Source organism: Mytilus galloprovincialis, chromosome 13 (assembly GCF_965363235.1).
Source record: "Mytilus galloprovincialis chromosome 13, xbMytGall1.hap1.1, whole genome shotgun sequence".
NCBI lineage: Eukaryota > Metazoa > Mollusca > Bivalvia > Mytilida > Mytilidae > Mytilus > Mytilus galloprovincialis.
Genome location: NC_134850.1, coordinates 41,743,574 through 41,765,324, shown reverse-complemented (window position 1 = coordinate 41,765,324; position 21,751 = coordinate 41,743,574). Strand labels below are relative to the sequence as shown.

Below are 21,751 nucleotides of genomic sequence, written 5' to 3'. Positions count from 1 at the left end.
TTATGTCAAAAAAGTAAACTAGTTTGGCTTCAATTCTTCCATATTCTTTCAAAAAAAATGTTCCCTCATTTCAAATTCTCGTAAATTCCGTAAATTTCCTCTGATTTTGACACGGTTTTCAACAAACGGAAGCGTCATGTTTACACTTTCATACGGGTATTCCATCAAAGAAAGATAACTCATGTTTGCACTGTTTTAAGCGGGAAACATAAAAGATGTATTCCTATCCCGGTAAAACGGGACTCATCGTCAGCTGTCTGAAGCATGAATCCCGGTAAACCGGGACTCATCGGCGAAAGGGTTAATAAGTCATCTTCATTGTTTAAAATCATGAATAACAAGTCATCTCATACTTTTTTATATTTTTTCTACTGTAAAAAAGAAATAATTAAAGATATAAGATTATCATTAAGTAGGTCAAACTCACCTTTTGTCTACAATGTCAGTAAATGAAAACAGTTGACAGGTATAGAGAAAATAATAAATACTGGTATTGTCTTCCCCATTCCAGTCATTGGTGATCTGGAAATTGTTGTCTTGTAAGTTTACTTTTATTCATATTTAAAATTATTATTAATAAGTCATCTTCATTGTTTAAAATCATGAATAACAAGTCATCTCATACTTTTTTATATTTTTTCTACTGTAAAAAAGAAATAATTAAAGATATAAGATTATCATTAAGTAGGTCAAACTCACCTTTTGTCTACAATGTCAGTAAATGAAAACAGTTGACAGATTAAATGATCAACAAAGATGAGCATTCAAACCCAAAGACAGATATACTATAAGCTCCAAACTGCTGAAATTGCAGAAATGAAATGTCTTTATTTTTGCCTAAATTGATCTTAAGTATCTATGGTAGATAATTTTTTGTAATAGTAAAAATGAAAGAACGTTGTTTTGATTAAATGAAATAGAAGAATGATAACAATGTAATTTTCATATATAATTTTCATATATATGTAGCTTAAAGATAGAAAAGACAGACTTGGAAACTGTTGCAACATTTGGAGGTGGTCTCTGTGAACCAGGATCATACCCTGACGAAGAAAATTGTTTGGTTGTAATCAACCTTCTGGATCAAGCTGTCTTACCATTGCCTATATGTTATCCTAATGGAAGTTATTCTTGGCCTGACAGTAAGTTACCTTAATATGTTATCCTAATGGAAGTTACTCATGGCCTGACAGTAAATTTAATTTAAGACAATGATACTGAGAAAGTTAAAAAAAAAAAGAGGATAATGAAATATTGCAAATGTGGATAATACCTCATAAAATTTGAAATTTTATTTTGTGATACAAGAATTAATGGTCAACTTATTTTACACTGAACCAGTGCATTAACAGGTCAGTTATGTGTCCTTTTTCAGACTTATATATTATACTATTTTATAATTACAGTAAATTGGGCAACATACTTTAGCAAGGAAGCTGTCCTAGAAAGACTGAAACAGGCAGGCAAAAAGGCAGCTAAGCAATTGGCTGGCAATTTAGCTGAAGAAGCATTGGCTGCTCTGGGTTTACCTGCAGTAAGTTTTTTTTAGAGAAAGTACTATTTCAATTTGATATGCCAACTTTTTCTATATTGTTTAAGATAGATCTGTTTTATCTGTAAATTTCCTCAACCCTATGTAACTCATCATTTTTAAGTTCATATTTTAGAAAGAGCTATTTAATTACATTTTTTACTGAAATTCATAAGAACAGCATATTTTTTTTATCAAATGTATAATTCATTCAAATTGAAGAAAATTAAAATAAGTTGATGTGCTTGTAATAGAGATACAAGCTTTTTAACAGAAAAGTTTTATGCTGGAAAAAAGTTGAAAACTTGTAAATTGAACCTCCATAAAAAGTTATCATTGTTTAAAAACAACTTTCTCAGATATTAAAACTCAGTTGACCTAAAGATAAATTTACTAGAGTTATGTATAAGCAATTTTGTTTTCTTCAAATTTCAGTCTATAAATTGTTTTTCTCATAATTTCAATTGAAACTGGTAAAAACTTATGGATTAGGTTGAGATAGTCTTTCAATAATATCATTATAACTTAATTTATTGGACTGATAATGAAATAATAATACTTAGAGTATACGGCTGAAATATAAAGTTTGATGAAGCAGTTTTGATCATGACTGATTCAAGTACAAATAAATTAGAAATTTAAATCTGCACTTTTCTGAGTGTAAATTTTTCCAGCAGAAAAAAAAAGTATGATGTGTAAAAACAATATTTACGTTCTATGATAATCTGGATTTTCACTTTTATATCCCCTGAGTCATCAGGTAAAGGAGATATAGGGTACAGACAGGCAATATGAGCCCAGATCCCCTGTCAAGGTAACCAATCAAATTTCAGGATTAGCTAGGCTATTTCACTACAGTATAATATACCTATATATCTCTGTAGGATTTACTTTCTGCAACTGGACCATGCCCCAGACCAGAAAATATGACATTGGCCATCCTGAAAGGCAAGATGATTGATGCAGATCTAAGCACCGTTGGTACAAGACTTGATCTGAATTCCAGATATGAGCTGTATGATAGAAGTAAGTATATCTTCAATTCTTAAACCATTGACTAGATTTCAATCAATTTTTCAGACACCACCTTTAAATTAATATTTTAGCTGTGCTCACACTTTTTTTCCCAACTTCTGACATTAATATGGCTATTGGACTTTGAAAATTAAATGAAAGTGTTGCTGCAGTTTGAATTAGAATTAAGCACACAATAAAGGTTAATAAATGTAAAAGACATAAGTGAATAAAAGTTGTAATTTTCCTTATCATGTCTGGTACACATCAACACTTTATATCATAAAGAAATGTTTCTTTTGTTTTCAGGCTGTTACATAGCACTAATCAATCAAACACTGACACTTCCTGCTATAACTGACCCCACACTAAAGAAACATCTGTATTACCAAATGTCTCCAAACTGTATGAGATTTGATGCCTGTGCTGATATAACCATCAAGGCCATAGACTACACCAAAGCATTGAGAGCCTACGTAGAACTGGATCCCTGTCACTTTATCCTTTATGCTGGTTTTGAGAAATGGGAACGGCAGTTTATCCTCATTTCTTATGAATGGGGTATGTTGTAGTAATGTAGTAATGTTGCACAGTGAAGACAAACACATAAAAGAAATTTATGAAAATGTTTTTTTTTAGACCAGGGTTTTTTTCAGAAAGAGATGCACCACACACTCATCTCTTGTTTTCTTAACTAAGGGAATATCTGCATTTAAGGACAACACAAAAGTGGTTTTTTTAACATTAGCAGGATGGTTTGTAAAAGAAGGGTTAATTTAAAACTGTCAATGTTTTATTTTGTCAGTAACAATATTTGTATACATAGAAGATTGAGACTAGATAAAATTAAGTTTCATTTATGATTATATCTAGTATTCTCTTAAAATTTCAGATTTTTGCAATTTGATTTCAGATAATTTTTATTATATGATTTAAGATGCTCATGCATATACAATATTTAACAATTTATTTACAGATCAAAAATTTTAATGTTATAATTGATTTTTTTAGGAAAAGAAGAATTACTTGAAATAACACCTGAGATAAAGGTGATGTAAGTATTCATTCAATTTATTTTCTGCATGTTTTTTGGGGGTTTCAAATTCTAAAACATGTAAATTTCTTTATTTTTTTATGGTAGGTGACACACATTTCCCTTTGTAAATTCACACATTTTAGATAAGTGTTTTAGTGCATAAGTACTCCCAGAACACTTTGGGATATACAAAATACAATTTTAAAAGTTTGTATGTTTGATTTGTAAAAACATCATCCAAGTAGTTCAATATGATAATTAGCATTTGCTTTTAAATAATAAGGTTCTTAGGATACACAAATTTTATTTTCAACAGTGTCATAAAATGACTTACTGTATTTAAAAAAAAAGAGAAATTAAAAGGAATGACCTTTCTCTTCCAGGATCAAGATAGATCGTGATGCTGACGTAAAGAAAGTATTCATCGTGAACTTTGGACTCAGGATTTGTATAGCAGGAGACTGTGTCATTGACGAGTATTTTATAACAGATTATGAAGTGCCCATTCCTCTTTGTAATGAGAATTTCACATTACCAGGTTAGTCACATGATCACAATGTAAATGTCCCTTTACCAGGTTAGTCACATGATCACAATTAAAATTTCACATTACCAGGTAAGTCACATGATCTCAATGTAAATGTCACATTACCAGGTTAGTCACATGATCACAATGACAGATAGGGCATTGGAGTAAATACAATTTATTTCATATGCAACAGAAAAGGGAGTAAAAATTAAAATAAAGTTTTTTTATGAACCATAACAGTTAAAAATTAATAGAATACGAAGATATTGTAAATAAGGGAACTTTTACTGATTTTGTAATTAGATAAGAAGTAAGAAAATGTGTATTAATTAATTAAGTTTAATGTGTCAAAAAGACACCAAATCAATAAATATGAAAACCCTCAGACATCTTAGTTGGTTAGTTTTATTGTTTTTTAGGTGGTGGAGCATTGGCAGACTTTGCTAAAACTTTGGGAGGTGCTATTACAGCTGAGGCATTTGACCTCATCCTCAGGATGTTAAAATTGGATGTAAGTAGTATACACTAATATCCTGTTTTTTCGCCATTGAAAGAAATAGAACATTTTCCTGTAACTATTTAGCAAATAGAAAATGTTTGACTCACAAAAAAAAAGTGATTTTTCTTGGCATATATAAGTCAGTGATATTGTTGGCTTTTATTCAAAACTACCTCTACCCTTTTTTATTGGGAAAATATGTGTCATTTTTATCAAATTGGGAAATTTATAATAAACCATGAAATTGACTGGAACTTCAATTTGCAGACCTCCTTTCAAGAGGTTAACCCTCATTTGAAATAAGACCCCTTATTGTCAGTGATGATACATGAATAGACCCTCAAATCTGCACATATAGTCATTTTAGGCATGAAAAATATTGAAATGAGTGTTTTCAGTTTGTATTCATACACAATTACTGCTGAGACTGCACTGTTTGGGAAATAAGTTGTCTTTTTGGGAATAATTTTAAGCCATTTTTTTTTCAAATTGGGATTCTTCTCCAGGGGAAAAAGCCTTTATTCTCCGGTAGTTTAAGGCAAACAATGTAAGTTATTTGGTCAATCGGCCCAAAAATGAGGTCAGTTGTAATAAAATCACATATTTAAGATGCTCAAACATTCCATTAAATTGATTTCAGCAAAATCCATAAAAGGTGAAAATTAGTGATCTTTTATAAAAATAAAAAAAGAGGGAAACCTGCTGTAAATGACTTGAAATTGCTATTTAGATTATTTTTTTACAGTAACTCTTAAGATCTTTTATCAATAAGCTAAATATATTGAAAAATACAAATGTATTACTGTGGATTTTGCATTTTTGTAGGTACCAATTTTCATGGATTGAGGAAAATTTATATTTTCATTGTTTTGCCGGAGTCTGAATATAAGCCTATAAAAAATGTGTACTTCGTTGAACTTTTAAATTAACGATTACCCACAAGATCCATGAAAATTGGTTCCCCAAGAATAATTATGAACCCACAGTATATCATCTGATGAAATTTGCAGCAACATATTTTTACGTTTTCTGTTCTAGACTATATTCCAGAAAGGAAGCTGTACAGTACCTCCAGGACCAACAGGTATGCAAAGTAATCATTTGGTTTTGTTTATGTTTTACAACATTTTTTAATGCCCTCCCACTAACAATCTGTCATTCTGAAATCAAGCATTTTTTTTTTCATTATGCCTCTAGATATTTTTGATTTTTTGTAAATTTGTGTATATTTATGACTTGCTGATTGAGTTTGCCGTTCGATCAGGTCGATTGACTTTTGGCAGAATTAGGACAGTTGAAAAGAAATTTTATGAATATTGTACTTGTCCTGATTTCTATGATGTTTGCGGATCTTGAGTTAATTTTTTGTACATTACTGTATAAAGATGACTTGCATATTGAGAGTGTATTTTTTTGGTTTTACTGACTTCTTGCAATAAGGCTACAGCAGGGGCATTCATGTCGTTCTGAAATATCCAGTGAACTAATTTTTCACAATTTAAATAACTAATGTGGAAGTTGAAGAAATTTTTATTGACATACAAAAAAAAACTGACACTGTTTTTTCTAATTTTTTTGTCACCTTGACTGAAATTAAGATAAAGGTGTCTTATAGAAATTTAAACAAAATAAGGATGTTGGCTTGTACAGGAAAATCTTAATATGTTCTAACAATTTAATGGTTAACTAACAACAGAATGGGAAGGTAGTAATTTCTAATTACCTACTAAGTTATCATTGAACCTTGATAACATATACATGTATGTTACATTATTGCTAAACTTTGGGGATTCTTAAAATTGTGAATATAATTCTCCATTGATCTAGATTGTCCATGGAATATTGATGTAAAATCATATCTACCAACTTCTGTAAAACATCTTGTAACATGTGAGATGCCTGATAACTGTTTCGGATTAGACTGTTGTATCGATGTGAAGTTTACGTTACCACCATCTTTAGGAGGCAGAGTAATAGCCTACTCTGTTCCATTCTGGTTCAAAATGAGTCCTTGTGACTTTACCATAGATGTTGGATTTGGAACCTGGACCTACAAGAAGACTCTCTTTGAGTATGCTTGGGGTAAGATTTATTCGATTAGCTTATTTCTTAATCATGATATTGAACATGTTGATGTGTTTATAGTGAAAAAATATTACACCTTACTCAGGGAAAAAACATGTTTATACTTTAGGCAAGAACATATCTAGACTTAGGGAAAGAACATATATAGACTAAGGGAAAGAACAAATCATGTTATATTGTGAGGGAGCTTGTCCATGTTATATTGTGAGGGAGCTTGTCCATGTTATATTGTGATGGAGCTTTAGGATGACCTGTTTGATGTTTTTGATATAAACTTGTGTTCTTATTCTGTCTTTATTCTTTCATATGTAACAAGTTATCACAGTTTTATATATTTGATAAAAATATGTAGATTAATATGAATATTTCATAATATATCATAGGTACACAGAAACAACTGACCATTGGTGATGGGGATCCAGCACCTGTTAAAATTCTGTAAGTACTTTGTATAAAACACTATGATTGGTAAAAGTGTACTATTAAAGTAAATCACAGCATGTCATTAAAGTATTTGTACATTTTGCATACTTTACCTGTAATAGGGTTTTTTGAAGGTTTGTTCATGAAACAGCCCAGACATATTATTTCAAGTGTCATCAGCAATACCCCAGAGCTTAATGAATATTATTGGAAGAGTTATGTCCCTTGAAAATGTAGATCAAATGTGGAAAATCAACATTATGAATGCTCATGCACCAACAATTCTCATGGAAGTTTCATGAAAAAATTATGTGAAAGGGTTGCATCAGCAATATCTCAGTTGAGATAGAAAATAAGTGTGTATCCATTATATTTTTAGGGGAGTTATGCCCCTTTGAAATAATAGTGATATGGAGAAAAAAAAGTATATCAGTGGGTGATATTGGCTTCTCTGTGGCGATCTTGGTTCATTTTAAACCAACATATATATTCAAACTATATCTATTGTCAGGTACACCATAAGTAAAATGGGAGGCAGAAAAGGATTTATCATTGATGCTATAGTGACGATCTGTATTCCATTTGATAGGGTCTAGTTTTTTACCAGTATATGTATATCTATTGTCAGGTACACCATAAGTAAAATGGGAGGAGGAGAAGGATTTATCATTGATGCTATAGTGACGATCTGTATTCCATTTGATGACAATGAGCCATTCTGTGCACCCACACCTGATGGATTACACTTACTTAAGAGCCAACAAGTTCCTCTCTGTTCCAGAAATCTAACCAATATCCTCAGTAGTAAGTAGTCAACAATTTCATATGGACTGTTGTTTATAAGCAATTTTAAATCCATTGTCACCTCTTTTTCATTTATATTTATATTCTGTTAACCAAAACATTTTTGCAAGCAATTTATTTTTGCAACATTCGTGAGAAGAAAAATAAAGTGAATATAAATCGTCCATAAAAATATAACAATTGGGTCTTCCTGTATATAAATACATGAAAAAAATAAGAAAATCACAAAAATAAATCTCGGTTGAAAAGGGGTAGACCTGAAAATGGTTTACAGAATATGGTTCATCATGAAAATAATCATTATTATACCCCACTCTAAAAGAATTGGCTATATTGAAATCGTCCAATTCTGTTCACTTTTCTAAGAAGCTAATCAACAGAATGACTTCATATTTGGTCAGCAGGTTGACAGTGATGAGTTGTACATGTAACTTCACTTCACTTCTTCATGTTCTTGTATCCGGCAGATGCCTTATTCCTGTTTGCCCATACTTTGAATTTTTAGATATGTTGAATGAACCTAAAAATTTTCATCACACTTTTCTCAGAGGTGATATACCAACAGTTTTGTCTGTTAATTGATTAAGAAAAATAATGAAATACTTGAAGAAATTAACTTTCTGTGTTTGATAAGCATATCAAGATTGAAGATATGTTAAATTCCATGATTTTTCACACTTCTTTTTTTTTCAGATGTTTCTTTCTCTCAACTGGCAAAGGATATTGGGTATGAGGCAGGACAACAGATGGCCCAGGGAGCTGTACAATATCTACTAGAACAGGTTGGACTGACAGATTTCTTTGGTGTACCAAAATGTGATCGTAAACGTGGAATCTATGATCCTAGTGTAGTGGGATGGAATAATAGTAAGTGAAATCAGTTTATTTATAGATATAAAAATAAGAAGATGTGTAATGATTGTCAATTAGACAACTCTCCACCAGAGACCAAATAACAACTTTTCATGAATGATTTAATTAATAGTTATTTTGCATTTGTCTTTTTATGAATGATTTAATAGTTATTTTGCATTTGTCTTTTTATGAATGATTTAATAGTTATTTTGCATTTGTCGTTTTATGAATGATTTAATAGTTATTTTGCATTTGTCTTTTTATGAATGATTGAAAAGTTATTTTTCATATGTCTTTATATGAATAATTTAGCTAGTTAAACCTTCCACTTGTATGACAGTTGTTTAAAATTTCATTATATTGATAAAATATCAATACCACCTCTTAAACAATTCACCTAATCAGAATCTGAAGGATTTTAGTTAATTTCATTGTTCATACTTAAAAATGAAATAATGCCACATCATTGGTTGAATTTCCTTATATCCATTGCTTGGAAGGAAGAGGTATTCTGGTTTACCTCTGTCCTTCTGTCTGTCCCATAAAACAATGAAGGAGTACTATTAGTGTCCCACAGAACATCATGTTTGCCTACTAGATTTTTAACCAAGAACAGTGGTTTGGTCGCATTTAAAGTTATTACCCAGAATTCTTTAAATTCTGAAATAGAAAGTCTTGGTTGTACCTTTTTAAGCTTTTGATGGATGATATTTATAATTGGTAAACTATTTCTTTACAGTGTGTCCATTGAGTATTTCCAAGCTTCCTGAAATTGATGGTCCAATGACATGTATGATAACTGAAACCTGTAGCGGTATAGATTGTTGTGCTGAGGTACCATTCATTGGGCTGACCATTCACCCATATTTCCTGATCAACACATGTGAATATAGTATATCATTTGGTATCAACAATATGAATGTGAATCTGTCATTGTTTGAAGGTGGAATAGACAGTTATGAATGGGGTATGTATCTGTTATGAATGGGGTATGTATCTGCAAGATGAATTATTTAATACCACATCATTCTATTTTGGTAATTTTTTAACCCATGAAAACAAAATGTAATGAAGTTCTACCGTTATAGTTTTTTAAGAATTTGTTATCAATAATAAAAATTTATTTTATAATTGCTTTTTATTTAATTTAAATCCTATAAAACTTAAATAAAATCATGATTAGTATGCCTTTTATTAATGTCATAAAATTTTATTTGTTTTCTTGTATATATATTGTATTATAATTTCTGATATTTACTTTCAGGAAAGCCTTGGGTTCTAAATATTGAAGACATTGTCAAGATAACGTAAGTATTGCAAGGACAAAATAAATATAACGCTATTTTAAGCATTTTCTAAGATATTTAGGTTTTTAAGAGGTTTATATCCTGCATAGAATATTGAATTATACAGTCCAATGCAATAATAAGACTGACATATATATCTTGTAGATTTTTCTCTACCATTCCCTCATAAATCAAGATCACCGAAACTTGAAATGATTACCATTATTATCAATATTCTCCATCTTTTGGCAATAGAATAGAAATTTTACAGAAAGATTATGGAAATGAAGATAACAAAATAATTATTGAAAGTATGGTCAGAAAAAATGTAAAGACTAGCTACAAAATTGACCGAATCACAACATCCATGATGCTTTGATTCATAAAGTGATCTTGTGCACTACGATTATTCCTTATTGGTTAGATAAATATATGGTGTATAAGTTTTTGAGGAAGGTTAGGCTTTATTTTCAATTACATTGTATTAATTGAGCATTTGTGAATCCTCAAATTTTCCAAATTGCTGCCGAAGACATGCCAGTTGTGAATTTAATGGTAAATTTTAGCCAATGAAAACAATTGATACATAAACATTGCTAAAGAATTATTAGTTTAACAAGAATTCAATGATTTTTTTACAGACTTATAATGAAGAAACCACCTAATGAGAAGAAATTTATAGTGGATTTAACAGCCAGTGTATGTTTTGATGAAACCGAACCAGAACAATGCTTAACCTTCCCAATGATGGTTGGAAGTGAAATTCCTCAGCCATTCTGTGACATGACTGCTACAATGAGCTTGTCAAGTAAGTCTAAAACTAAAATTACAGAATAGTTAGGTCATTTGTTTAAGTTTGTGTGTAATGATTTGTGTTTTTATAATTTCACTGAGCACACTGGAAGCATGAAATGTTATCACTAGGTGTACTCAACTTGTGGCAGTATGATATATGATTTACATCCAATTAATTAGTTCATAATACTAAGCATACTTCTCTTTGAATTACTGATAAATTAAGTTGCATATTTGTTGTTGGAAACAAATTTGAAATTTTTCTTTTTATCATTAAAAAAAGTTATTGTATTAAAAAAAATTGAAGAAAACATAATTGTATTAAAAAAAAAATGGAGAAAACATAAATATTTTTCTGTAGATTTCTCAGCCATTGACTGGGGAGCACAGTTAGGAATTAACCTGACAGACTTCACTGGAATATTGGCTAATAATGTCGCCCAGCTTTTGCTACAGCAGCTAGGTTTGGATGAGATGATGGATGACCCAGGATGCTCCCGTAATGCTGATGAGTATCAACCTTCAGTATATGGATGGAAAAACAGTAAGTTCAGTTTACAGATACTTATTTTTACCTAAATTTTTAAACATTATGGGAAGCCATTAATATTTACAGAGAAGCAAATTTATCTAATTTGTTTTGCAAGTTTAACTTAGAAATTTACACTTTTTTAGAAACTTGTTTTTTGTTATATACAGTTATTTTTCCTTTGTATGAAAACTTACAACACACATTATACAGGCAATGAGAAAATGATTTTTTTTTCAAAAACTATGAATGTATTTAAAAAATAAATAAAATAAAGGTTAAAATAATAATTTCTTGTGATGAAATTAATAAAAATATCTTCTTTTTTTTTTAGCCTGTCCCTTGGACATAATCAGTCCTCCTAACATAACGGTACCTATGAACTGTTATATACCAGACTATTGTACTGGACTAGATTGTTGTTTCCACTACGACTACCTGGATATCTCGTTACATGCTTACCTGTATATTGATACCTGTAGTTACATCATCCGAGGAGGAATTGAGAAACTTACCTTTGAATATAAAATCTTAGATTTTGGTGATTTATGGGGTAAGTTACTGCAGTGAATTATATTTTAAGTTTGATAAAAGATAAACTTGTCAATTGTCAATTTTTATTTTTATTTGTCATTTGTCATCTAAATAAAGGCAACAGTAGTATACCGCTGTTCAAACTCATAAATCCATGGACAAAAAACAAAATCGGGGTAACAAACTAAAACTGACGGAAACGCATAAATATAAGAGGAGAACAATGACACAACACTACAATATAACTAACACAAACAGAAACGGACCAAGCATCAGACAAAATCCCACGAGAATAACAAATATAACATCAAAACCAAATACATGAATTTGGGATAGACAAGTACCGTGACACGTCTTATCGCAATGTCAATTTACACTCAAAAATAAGAGAAAACAAACGACGCAACGTTAAATTGTAACACACACAGAAACGAACTATAATATAACAATGGCCATAAAAAGGTTGCAGAAAAAAATTAAATATAAGCTAGAAAATCATTTTGAGTGAAATGAACTAAAATTATGAAATAAAATGATAAACTCCTAAAATTCTGATCTTTTGTTAAAGGTAATAATAATTTGGCATTATTTTTATTAGTGGTCAAATATTAACCTTATTTTCAAAACATAACTAGCTTTTTCTTACTATAATAGGCAAAGAAATCGTTGTTCCACTCCAAAATGTGATCAAAATAAGGTAAGTTGTCATTTTCTATTTTATGTCATAGCAAAATATTCTAATTTTTTAATTTGAAAAACAAATGTTCGTTTGACAACAGCACATGGTAACCATAAAATACATGTAAAGATCACTATATATTCTAATGGATAAACCTCCCAATCAGTGAAAACTTTTAAATGACCTGGAGTATCATGTTGTGAATAAATTCAGAGACAACAAACACACTGGCAAGATTTATGAAGTGGGAAAATCACATCAAAATCTTATGGAGTTCACTAGTTTGTGGTGACACAACCCTTCTCTTTTATTCTAAAAAACAAAAGGTTGTTGGAAACTCTATAAGTTGGTTAAACAGAGAAAGATGGGCTCAAATATTTAAATGAAATACAGGTATCTCCCTTCTAATGACATTGAAAATAGTAAACAAGGTTCTAATAATTGTGAGCTGGATATAACTCTAAATAAGCAGAGTACTTTGATGACATACATGATGGAATTGAAGCCATGACATTTTCCAATTTGTCCAATCAGAATTGATATTGGAATACTTTAATGACATATATCAAAAACAAATATGTACATCCAAAAAAACCTCAAAAGATATGTTTCAACTAATTTAAAATAATGAAAAAAACAAGCAGTAAGACTTCAATAAGTGGATACTTAATAACATGAGATTTCATGAAAATACAATGTATACTTCCTTTATAAAATATTGAAACATTCTGTTGATAGATTTACGGTTGACCAGTTATTGTTTGAGAAGAAGTTAATTGTGGATATGTCCATGTCTATTTGTCTGGACGTGAACACAGAGTGTCAATTCAACTTTGACATCTTAAAACAACAGAAATTTCCACAACCGCTTTGTGATCTGGACATGGGTGGATGGACAGGCGATACAAGTATGTCTATTATTTAATATAATTTCCCATAATACACATACACAGGGTATATTTACCATACAAAAAGCTGAAACAACAGTTGTATAATTTTGTGGTAGACATGGAGCTATGTATGATAATTGTGCAGGTAAAATGTTCCTTACAATACGAGCTCACACCGAAGACAATGTATAACTGCAAAGACCCTAGCAAAAACTTTTTTTTCTTTCTTTTTAAAATGGAAGATGATGCTATCAATAAAGGAAGCTATGAGGTATTACTCAATGAGACAGAAACCAAAAGCAGGCGCGGATCCAGAGGGGGGGTTCCGGGGGTTGGAACCCCCCCTTTTTTTAGGACGATCAATGCATTTGAATGGGGACATGTAATTGGAACCCCCCCCTTTTTGTCCTGGGTTAGGAACCCCCCCTTTTTAAAATGGCTTGATCCGCCCCTGAAAAGACACACAAATATCATAATTAATTTTATTTGGAAGTTGGGAACATTATTATGGAATATTCAGACAGTATTAGACTTGAGTTTTGTTGCTTGTTGATGCATCTTAAACATTAGAGGTTGGTTGTTCCTTTTGGAGATGAACATAAAACTTTTATCAAACCATGATCCCCTGGCATTGTAATTTACATTTATACCAACTGAGCAATAGAAGTACTCAATCTGAGCAGTTGATGGAGGCAAGCACTGTTACATATTAGTATTAAATGTCTTTACAGTAGAGAATTGTTTCTGCATGTCTGTGCACACATTTAAAATCATTTTTTATTTTAGACTCTCTGGTTGACTGGGTCAAGGACAAAGGTTTAGAATCAGGGCAGTCTTTATCCACAGCTCTAGCCAACAAATTATTTGATGATTTTGGACTGACCCAGTTCTTGTACAACCCTTCTTGTGACAGATATGATGGAATTTATTCTGGAGCAGTGGATGGCTGGAAGGCTGATGGTAGGATGAAAAAAATATTGAATTTAAGAAAAATTGTGTTTGTATGATTGAGTGAATCTTAAAATACAATGTAGTCTTATAATCTTAAAATTCAATGTAGTCTTATAATCTTAAAATACAATGTAGTCTTATAATCTTAAAATACAATGTAGTCTTATAATCTTAAAATACAATGCAGTCTTATAATCTTAAAATACAATGTAGTCTTATAATCTCATTAATAACTGTCACTCAATGAACACTTCAGTCTCAATACAAAAAGAAAGTGGCTTTTCTTAAAAAAAACCATATAAAATATTTGTATCTGGTAAAAATATTGCAGAAAATAGAAATATGTTACCAAAAGCAGTATTTGGTCTTCTTTAAAAAGATGTCACTGTTTGAACAAAAAATTAAAAATTTCCTGGCAGTGAAAGTTAGTAAAATGCTTATCCTGTATTTGTGAGCCAAAATTTGTTCCTGTGAAAAAAGTTCCAGTGGAACTAATTTCACATGAAATATGTTCTTGGAGAACTTTTTTCACAGACAATTTTCATATAATTTGTTCCATCTCTATGAAATAAGTTCCACACTTTACCTGGTGAAATAAGTTCTGGGTTAGTGAAATTTGTTCCTTGCCTAGTGAAATAAGTTCCATGATTGTGAGATTTGTTCCTTACCTGGTGAAATAAGTTCTGAATTTGTGAGATTTGTTCCTCACCTGGTGAAATAAGTTCTGAATTTGTGAGATTTGTTCCTCACCTGGTGAAATAAGTTCCTCTTCTATGAAATATGTTCCACTAGTTAAACACGTTATCTTATATACTGAGCACATGTCATCAGTGAGTTTAAAATCATTATAAGAAACATGTATTATATTGATAATGTAATAAATTATAAGTGTAAACATTCAATTTGGATCCTTTTGAGTAAATCAAAAATCTAATAACGTTCTCAATTAATAAGACTGAAAATGACACTTATGAACCAGGAAAGAGTAGAATAAAGAAATAATAATAAAAGTAATTTCGAAAAAAAAGTATTATAGTTTAAGTTGAACATTTGTATTACTTTGAAAAGGACAATGTAACCGACCAATTATTTTAAAGGCATAAAGAAATAAAAGACACACTCTTTTAAAACTGAGCAATGACCATAGCTAGGTACATTGTATGATTAGAACACCCATGATCAGCAGGAAACAAGGAGGTTGAATACTACATAAATGATAAAACATACATTGTAGATACAAATAATGATACATTATCATCGCTTTTATTTCTTATCTTCATCCTACAGTCATGCCTTAATTGCAAATGTACCCCATGCAAGCATAGTACAGCATCCAGCTTGCTTTATAATGTTTTAGGGTAACAAGAAAATATTTCGCTGTGCAATAGGTTAAAGGTATTTATTTTCTGTAAAATAGGTCCGAGCAGAACATTTTCATTGATTCTTGAAAAATGTTTTCGTTTAAAACTAATATCACAGGAACTTATTTCACTTTTTTTTTCAAATTTTAGTATTGGAACAAAACTCATGGAGCTGTGATTTTTGTTCCGGAACTTATTTTACATTAAGTTAAAAAATTAGTTCCGGAACAAATTTTATAGTGCTGGAACAAATTTTCTGTGATATAAGTTCCAATGGAACATATTTCATATGAAATTTGTTCCGCTGGAACAAATGTCACGCCGGAACAAATTTTTTGTTACATATTGAGGTGTTAAATGAATTGCAGTAATTTTAAACTAATTGAGTAACAAGCATATATTTAAACGACATTTGTTATAATTTCATTCACACCATATAAGTTACATGAAATATTTAAAAATCAAAAGAAATGGAATTATTGGTAATTATGAATAGTAAGAGTCATTGAGACAGAAACCAAACAATTTATGATATTCTTTATTTTATAGCTTGCCCAAAATCTTCCGATATGACTTTACCAAAGATCAGAGGAACAGTCAGTTGTTATGTACCAGATTATTGTACGGGTATTGATTGTTGTGTGGATGTAGGAAAGATCGGAAAATCATTCCGTATTTATGCCTTGTTGGATTCATGTAACTGGAAGCTAAGTATTGGGATTGAGAAACGAGCCTTCAACTTCACCATTATAGATTATAAATGGGGTATGTATGTTCAAAAAGAAAATTAGAATAATTGAATTGTTTGATAGTCAAGATTGAATAGTAGTATTTATTTATTATTTTTTTTCAAAGAAAAATTGAAAGAATTCATATCAATTCATTGTGTTTTAGAAGTGTTATTTTAGGAACTTCCAAATATTTTGATCTAAATTTGGAAATTATTGATTTAAGGATGTTCGCTCCTCTGTTTTTGAATTTTTGTCAGATGTTCGGATTCCTCTGGTTTTATCCATGTAGTGCCATTAAAAAATATTGCCCATTAACCCCTACTTTTCTTTCCAGAATTTAATACATATCGTTTAAAATGTTATCTTTGAAAATCTTATAAAATCCTTGTTATTTTTTCATCGTTTTTGAAAGAAAAAAGGTGTCAATGTTAAATGTATAAAAAATCTAGAGAGAATTATTTCCCGCCAAATTTTCAATAGCTTATATCTCGAAAACAAGCACACCGACCCTTCATTTTTTTCTGCTTTTTTTAGTTTATTTATATACTATCAATTTATAACAGTCTTTTAAAAAGCTTGTTATTTTGAAACAGAGTAGCGAACATCCTTAATCACTTGGAATTGTTAATAAAGCCAAGGATGTTAAGCTAAATGAGACTTTCAACATTAAAAATATATGTAATAAAATATAATAATTGGTATTTAAAAAAAATAAATTTCCTTGAAATAATAAACCAATGTTTGGATGCTAGCTATTTTAAATCTTTTTTTTTATAACTAAAAAGTGCTAGTTTGGGTTCAAATATTTATATTAAAGCGTCCCTAACTATGTTTTGAAACTTTATGATTTCACTAGGCAGGGTCATCAGGAGCGGATGCAGGAATTTTCGAAAGGGGGGGTGCTAACCCAGGCTAACCCAGGGCAAAGGGGGGGGGTGCAAAACATATGTCCCGATACAAATGCATTGATCGGCAAAAATAAAGGTGGGGTGCGCACCCCGGAACCGCCCCCTCCCCCCCTGGATCCGCCACTGGTCATAGAGACTTTAATAAAGTTATAAAGTTATTATTGAAATGTTTCATATATTTTCAGGTGAGAAAAAGACAATGTCAATATTACAAGTCCTGAAAATGGAGTAAGTATACTTTATGATCCACATTGAGATCAATAGATGTTTGCATTTAGAAATAGGTACTCATTTAACAACAGCTAATACAAATTTTTATTTATTGATCATTTGTTTTTCACTTAAACACCCAGTGGCAAATATTTCATGAATATTCAGACAGAAAACAAATGCACAATAAATCCTTTAAAGTTAGAAATTTGAACTGCTTCGGAAAAAAGGTATGCTGAATAGAGACAGAATATTCCCTTGTGTTAGACTGTTTAAACCTTGTGTTATAATATTCTATTATGATAAGTGCATTGTCAGTAAAAGTTAGGCCACACTTAACAATATTTTTGTTTACCAAAAGGTAGAGAGACATTGGATAGGTAGGTAGGCATTTTCTTTTTATTTCGGCAAAGAGAAATTGAAGTGTCAAATATTTTTTGTCTTCATGCCTATCTGATAAAAAAAACCTTTTTCACATCAGGAGTCTTCAGGACAATAAAAGATTTTAAGCAAGCAGCTATTTTCTGGGTAGGTAGGGTTAGGGCAAACAAACATATTCTTTTTTATGGCCTTAAATGATAATCTTTAAACTTTGCAGGTACACAATACATGACTTGCAGGCTGAGAAGAAATACATGTTAAACATGAACTTAAGTGTATGTTTTGAGGAAAGTGGACCATGTCTGGTTTCTGTGCCAGTATTTGAAAATACAAAACTTCCTAAACTGGGATGTGATTGGACACAAACAAGTCTTGGTGAGATATAATAAGTTGATGTCTTTCATTCATTAGATTTATTAAGAATGGATTAGGTTAAAAGGCTGAATTTAGAAGAAAGAAAAAAAAAAAAAAACTATTCCTGCTGATATGAGATGTCTGATGTTCTATGTTAAATTTCTTCACAACTTTTCTAGATGCAGCAATTTGCTTGACATATAGTATAGAGACTTTTTTTTTAATTGTTGAAGACCATCTGTTGACCTCCAGATATCTTTTAATTTTTTGCTTGGTTGGGCTCCTATTTCATAGATGTAAACACCACATCTCCTTTTTATAATTTTTCATAAAACAATTCATAAAAATCCTGTTTGAAATGAAATAAAATGTTTTAACTATTTTACAATTTTTCAGATTTCTCATTAAGTGACTTTAAAGCCCAGAATAGTATTACTGGAGCTGTTACGGGCCTTATTCGTGACAAAATGCTGGAAGCTCTTGGGCTGACACCATATCTTAAGACTCCATCTTGTAGCAGGACAGCAGCGCCGTTTGCTGGGTCGGTAAATGGATGGACTAACGGTATGTATACCTTTTGAATATTTTTGATGAAAACAAAATGAAATATACTTATAAAAGAGAGGCAGACAATACGCAAGAGACATTTAAACTCATATGTACAAAAAAAACTGACACCAGCATGGCAAAAAAAAAAAAAAAAAAAAAAAAAAAAAAAAAAAAAAAAAAAAAAGTGACCAAAAGCAAACAGTTTACAAACCACAATTGTAAACTTAAGACTGAGTGAAACAAACCCCATCAAAAACTCGGGATGATCTCAAAGTTTTCACAGCAGGAATTTTAAATCTCATGTGAATAGAGGGTTTGTTTGATAAAAGCCGCAAGTTTGCCTTACAACAGGCCACCTATGAATTTCTTAAAAGAGTTATTGCAAGGGTTCTTTAACATGCAGAGGATGACACTATCCCTTCATAAGATGTAGTACAATAATGTTCCATGATATATTAAGGCAAAGACCATGTAATAATTTTTTTCTCAACAAGTAACAGACACTTGATCTTTTTTTGATTTTGCCTTGAAATAGCATAATATCTGAATAATATAGAAACCATTGGTTTATAGTGTTTTTCCTATATGTTTTTTTCTTTCTTTTTGTTTATACTAATTCAATCATCAATTTTGATACATTTTTATTTTCAGAGTGCAGTGTGCCCTTGCCATATCAATTACAAGCAATAAGTTCCAGTATACCACTGACGTGTAGCATCATGGATACCTGTACTGGTGTTACATGCTGTTTAGACATAACCGACTTTGATCTGGCTGTTAATTTTTACATCAGTTTGGATGCTTGTAATTATGAGTTTTCAGTTGGAATAGAAAATTTACCATACAAGAAGAAATTGTTGGATTATGATTTTGGAACAGAGGAAATTATAAGTCTGTCGGATGTTGTTCGTTTGACGTGAGTTTTTTATTTTGATAAATTTGTAACTTTTTTTTTTTTTTTGCAGCCAAAATGATTTGGCTTTTATTTCATATGTAAATTTATTTGAAGGCATGTTTCTTTAAAAAAAAAAAAAAAAAAAAAAAGACTTTCAGTGTTTTAAATAAATATAACTTAAGGCGTTGACATGTATAAATACATGACAAAAATTTCTGAATTGACAGTATATCCTACGTATGTTAGTTTTCAACTACCTTTCATTGTGTCAGTTTTACTAGAAATTATTGTTGGCCTCTACTTACAGGTTTAAACTTGATGATCTGAAGACAGAAAAGATGTTTCTGTTGAATGTTGGGGTATCTTTATGTGTGGACAATAAACAGGCATGCCTTTATACAGTGGAGCTTATGAAAGATATACTGCTGCCAAAACCTCTATGTAATCTAGAGACTAAAATCTCTTTAGCTAGTAAGTATGAGAGGTCTATTGACAACATTTATACTTTGTATGACCAAATCCAATAGATGTTTGCCACTGTCTGCATACAATCCTATAGAAGATTTATATACTTCATTAAACATTTAGATTCACAGTTTACCTGTTCTAATGAAATCCAGGAACACTGGTACCTCACAAATAATACTGAATGTACAGTAAGCATATTGACAATTTTCAAGTACAAGAAATAATTATTATGACCTTGCAAGTGAAAATAATTTATTTGATCTAAATTTCATAAGAATCAAAATATTTTTCAGTCTGTTGACTTCACCATTTTAATAATTAATAAATATTCTTTTTCAGACATATCAGCAACTGACTTCTTGAAAAACCAAGTAGACCAAACTCTTGATTCTATGCCAGAATATGTCTCAGATCTTTTCATCGAAGCGACAGGAGTAAAACAGTACATGGAAGATCCATCCTGTAGCAGAAGTAGTGCCCCGTACTCTCCGTCAACAGATGGATGGAATAAAGGTTAGTTTTTTAAGGCAGATATTGAATTCTGAGTTAGGTCTGAGGACTTCATAGAGGTTGAAATAACATGTTTTTAATCTAAACAGATCAAGCTTCAAGTTAAATCTTTAAAAGTGTTGTATGCTTTTTTGGCCCTTTAAAGACTATTATATATTGCTATTATAGTGGGCAAAAACGGGTACCATGTATAAATAAAATCCCTACACACATCACAAAACACAAAGCAAAGAAATATTGCTCTTATTTCTGTTCTTCATTCTTCATGTCAAGACAGGAATATATATTTAAGAGAGAAATTACACAATGCTTTTACTGTGACAAGCATGGTAGGAAGGATTGTTTTAAAAATATTTAACCAACCTGAATTATATACAGGCAGTAAATTGTCCAAAAGTGGTGAGGGATGTCCTTTTCCGAATATCTTAGATATGTGGAAAAATTTGATGTGTATACAACAAATTATAATTTTTATGTAGATATTTGTCTATTACAATTTTGCCTTTTTTCCAGAATGTCCCTTAGACATAACACTACCAAAGATACCTAACAACATCCCTGTTACATGCCACATACCAGATTATTGCACCGGTGTAGAATGTTGCGTCGAAATTGAGTTTATAAAGAAGTCCTTCCACTTCTATATACTGTTAGATGGATGTCAGTACAGAATCAAGGCTGGGATAGATCATTTTGGAGTGGATGAAGCCTTCTTTTCATTTGACAGTGGTAAGTGTTTAGCCTTATTAGTTTATTAAGAAGTCCTTCCACTTCTATATACTGTTAGATGGATGTCAGTACCGAATCAAGGCTGGAATAGATCATTTTGGAGTGGATGAAGCTTTCTTTTCATTTGACAGTGGTAAGTGTTTTGCCTTATTAGTTTATAAAGAAGTCCTTCCACTTCTATATACTGTTAGATGGATGTCAGTACCGAATCAAGG

The 21,751-nt window shown here is 30.9% G+C and overlaps 3 protein-coding genes across 3 annotated transcripts; all 3 read left to right on the top strand.

Annotated features, from left to right (window-relative positions):
• The first annotated feature begins 1,412 nt into the window (after positions 1-1,412).
• On the top strand, positions 1,413-6,328 carry LOC143057541 (uncharacterized). Its single transcript, XM_076230852.1, has 8 exons — positions 1,413-1,534; positions 2,416-2,557; positions 2,855-3,106; positions 3,557-3,599; positions 3,965-4,119; positions 4,530-4,621; positions 5,648-5,702; positions 6,306-6,328. Exons 2-8 carry the CDS (start codon positions 2,458-2,460, stop codon positions 6,326-6,328), a joined length of 720 nt encoding a protein of 239 aa, XP_076086967.1. The 5' UTR covers positions 1,413-1,534; positions 2,416-2,457.
• A 134-nt stretch (positions 6,329-6,462) lies between these two features.
• Positions 6,463-12,026, top strand: LOC143056314 (uncharacterized). The gene is made up of 9 exons (XM_076229398.1): positions 6,463-6,691; positions 7,078-7,132; positions 7,746-7,921; positions 8,615-8,788; positions 9,516-9,743; positions 10,041-10,083; positions 10,704-10,870; positions 11,219-11,401; positions 11,721-12,026. Exons 1-9 carry the CDS (start codon positions 6,505-6,507, stop codon positions 11,954-11,956), a joined length of 1,449 nt encoding a protein of 482 aa, XP_076085513.1. The 5' UTR covers positions 6,463-6,504; the 3' UTR covers positions 11,957-12,026.
• A 553-nt stretch (positions 12,027-12,579) lies between these two features.
• On the top strand, positions 12,580-20,815 carry LOC143057540 (uncharacterized). Its single transcript, XM_076230851.1, has 10 exons — positions 12,580-12,617; positions 13,338-13,507; positions 14,276-14,449; positions 16,351-16,566; positions 17,626-17,668; positions 18,249-18,406; positions 18,782-18,949; positions 19,586-19,850; positions 20,137-20,300; positions 20,637-20,815. The coding sequence occupies exons 2-10, from the start codon at positions 13,384-13,386 to the stop codon at positions 20,813-20,815; spliced, it is 1,491 nt and encodes a 496-aa protein (XP_076086966.1). The 5' UTR covers positions 12,580-12,617; positions 13,338-13,383.
• The last annotated feature ends 936 nt before the right edge of the window (positions 20,816-21,751 follow it).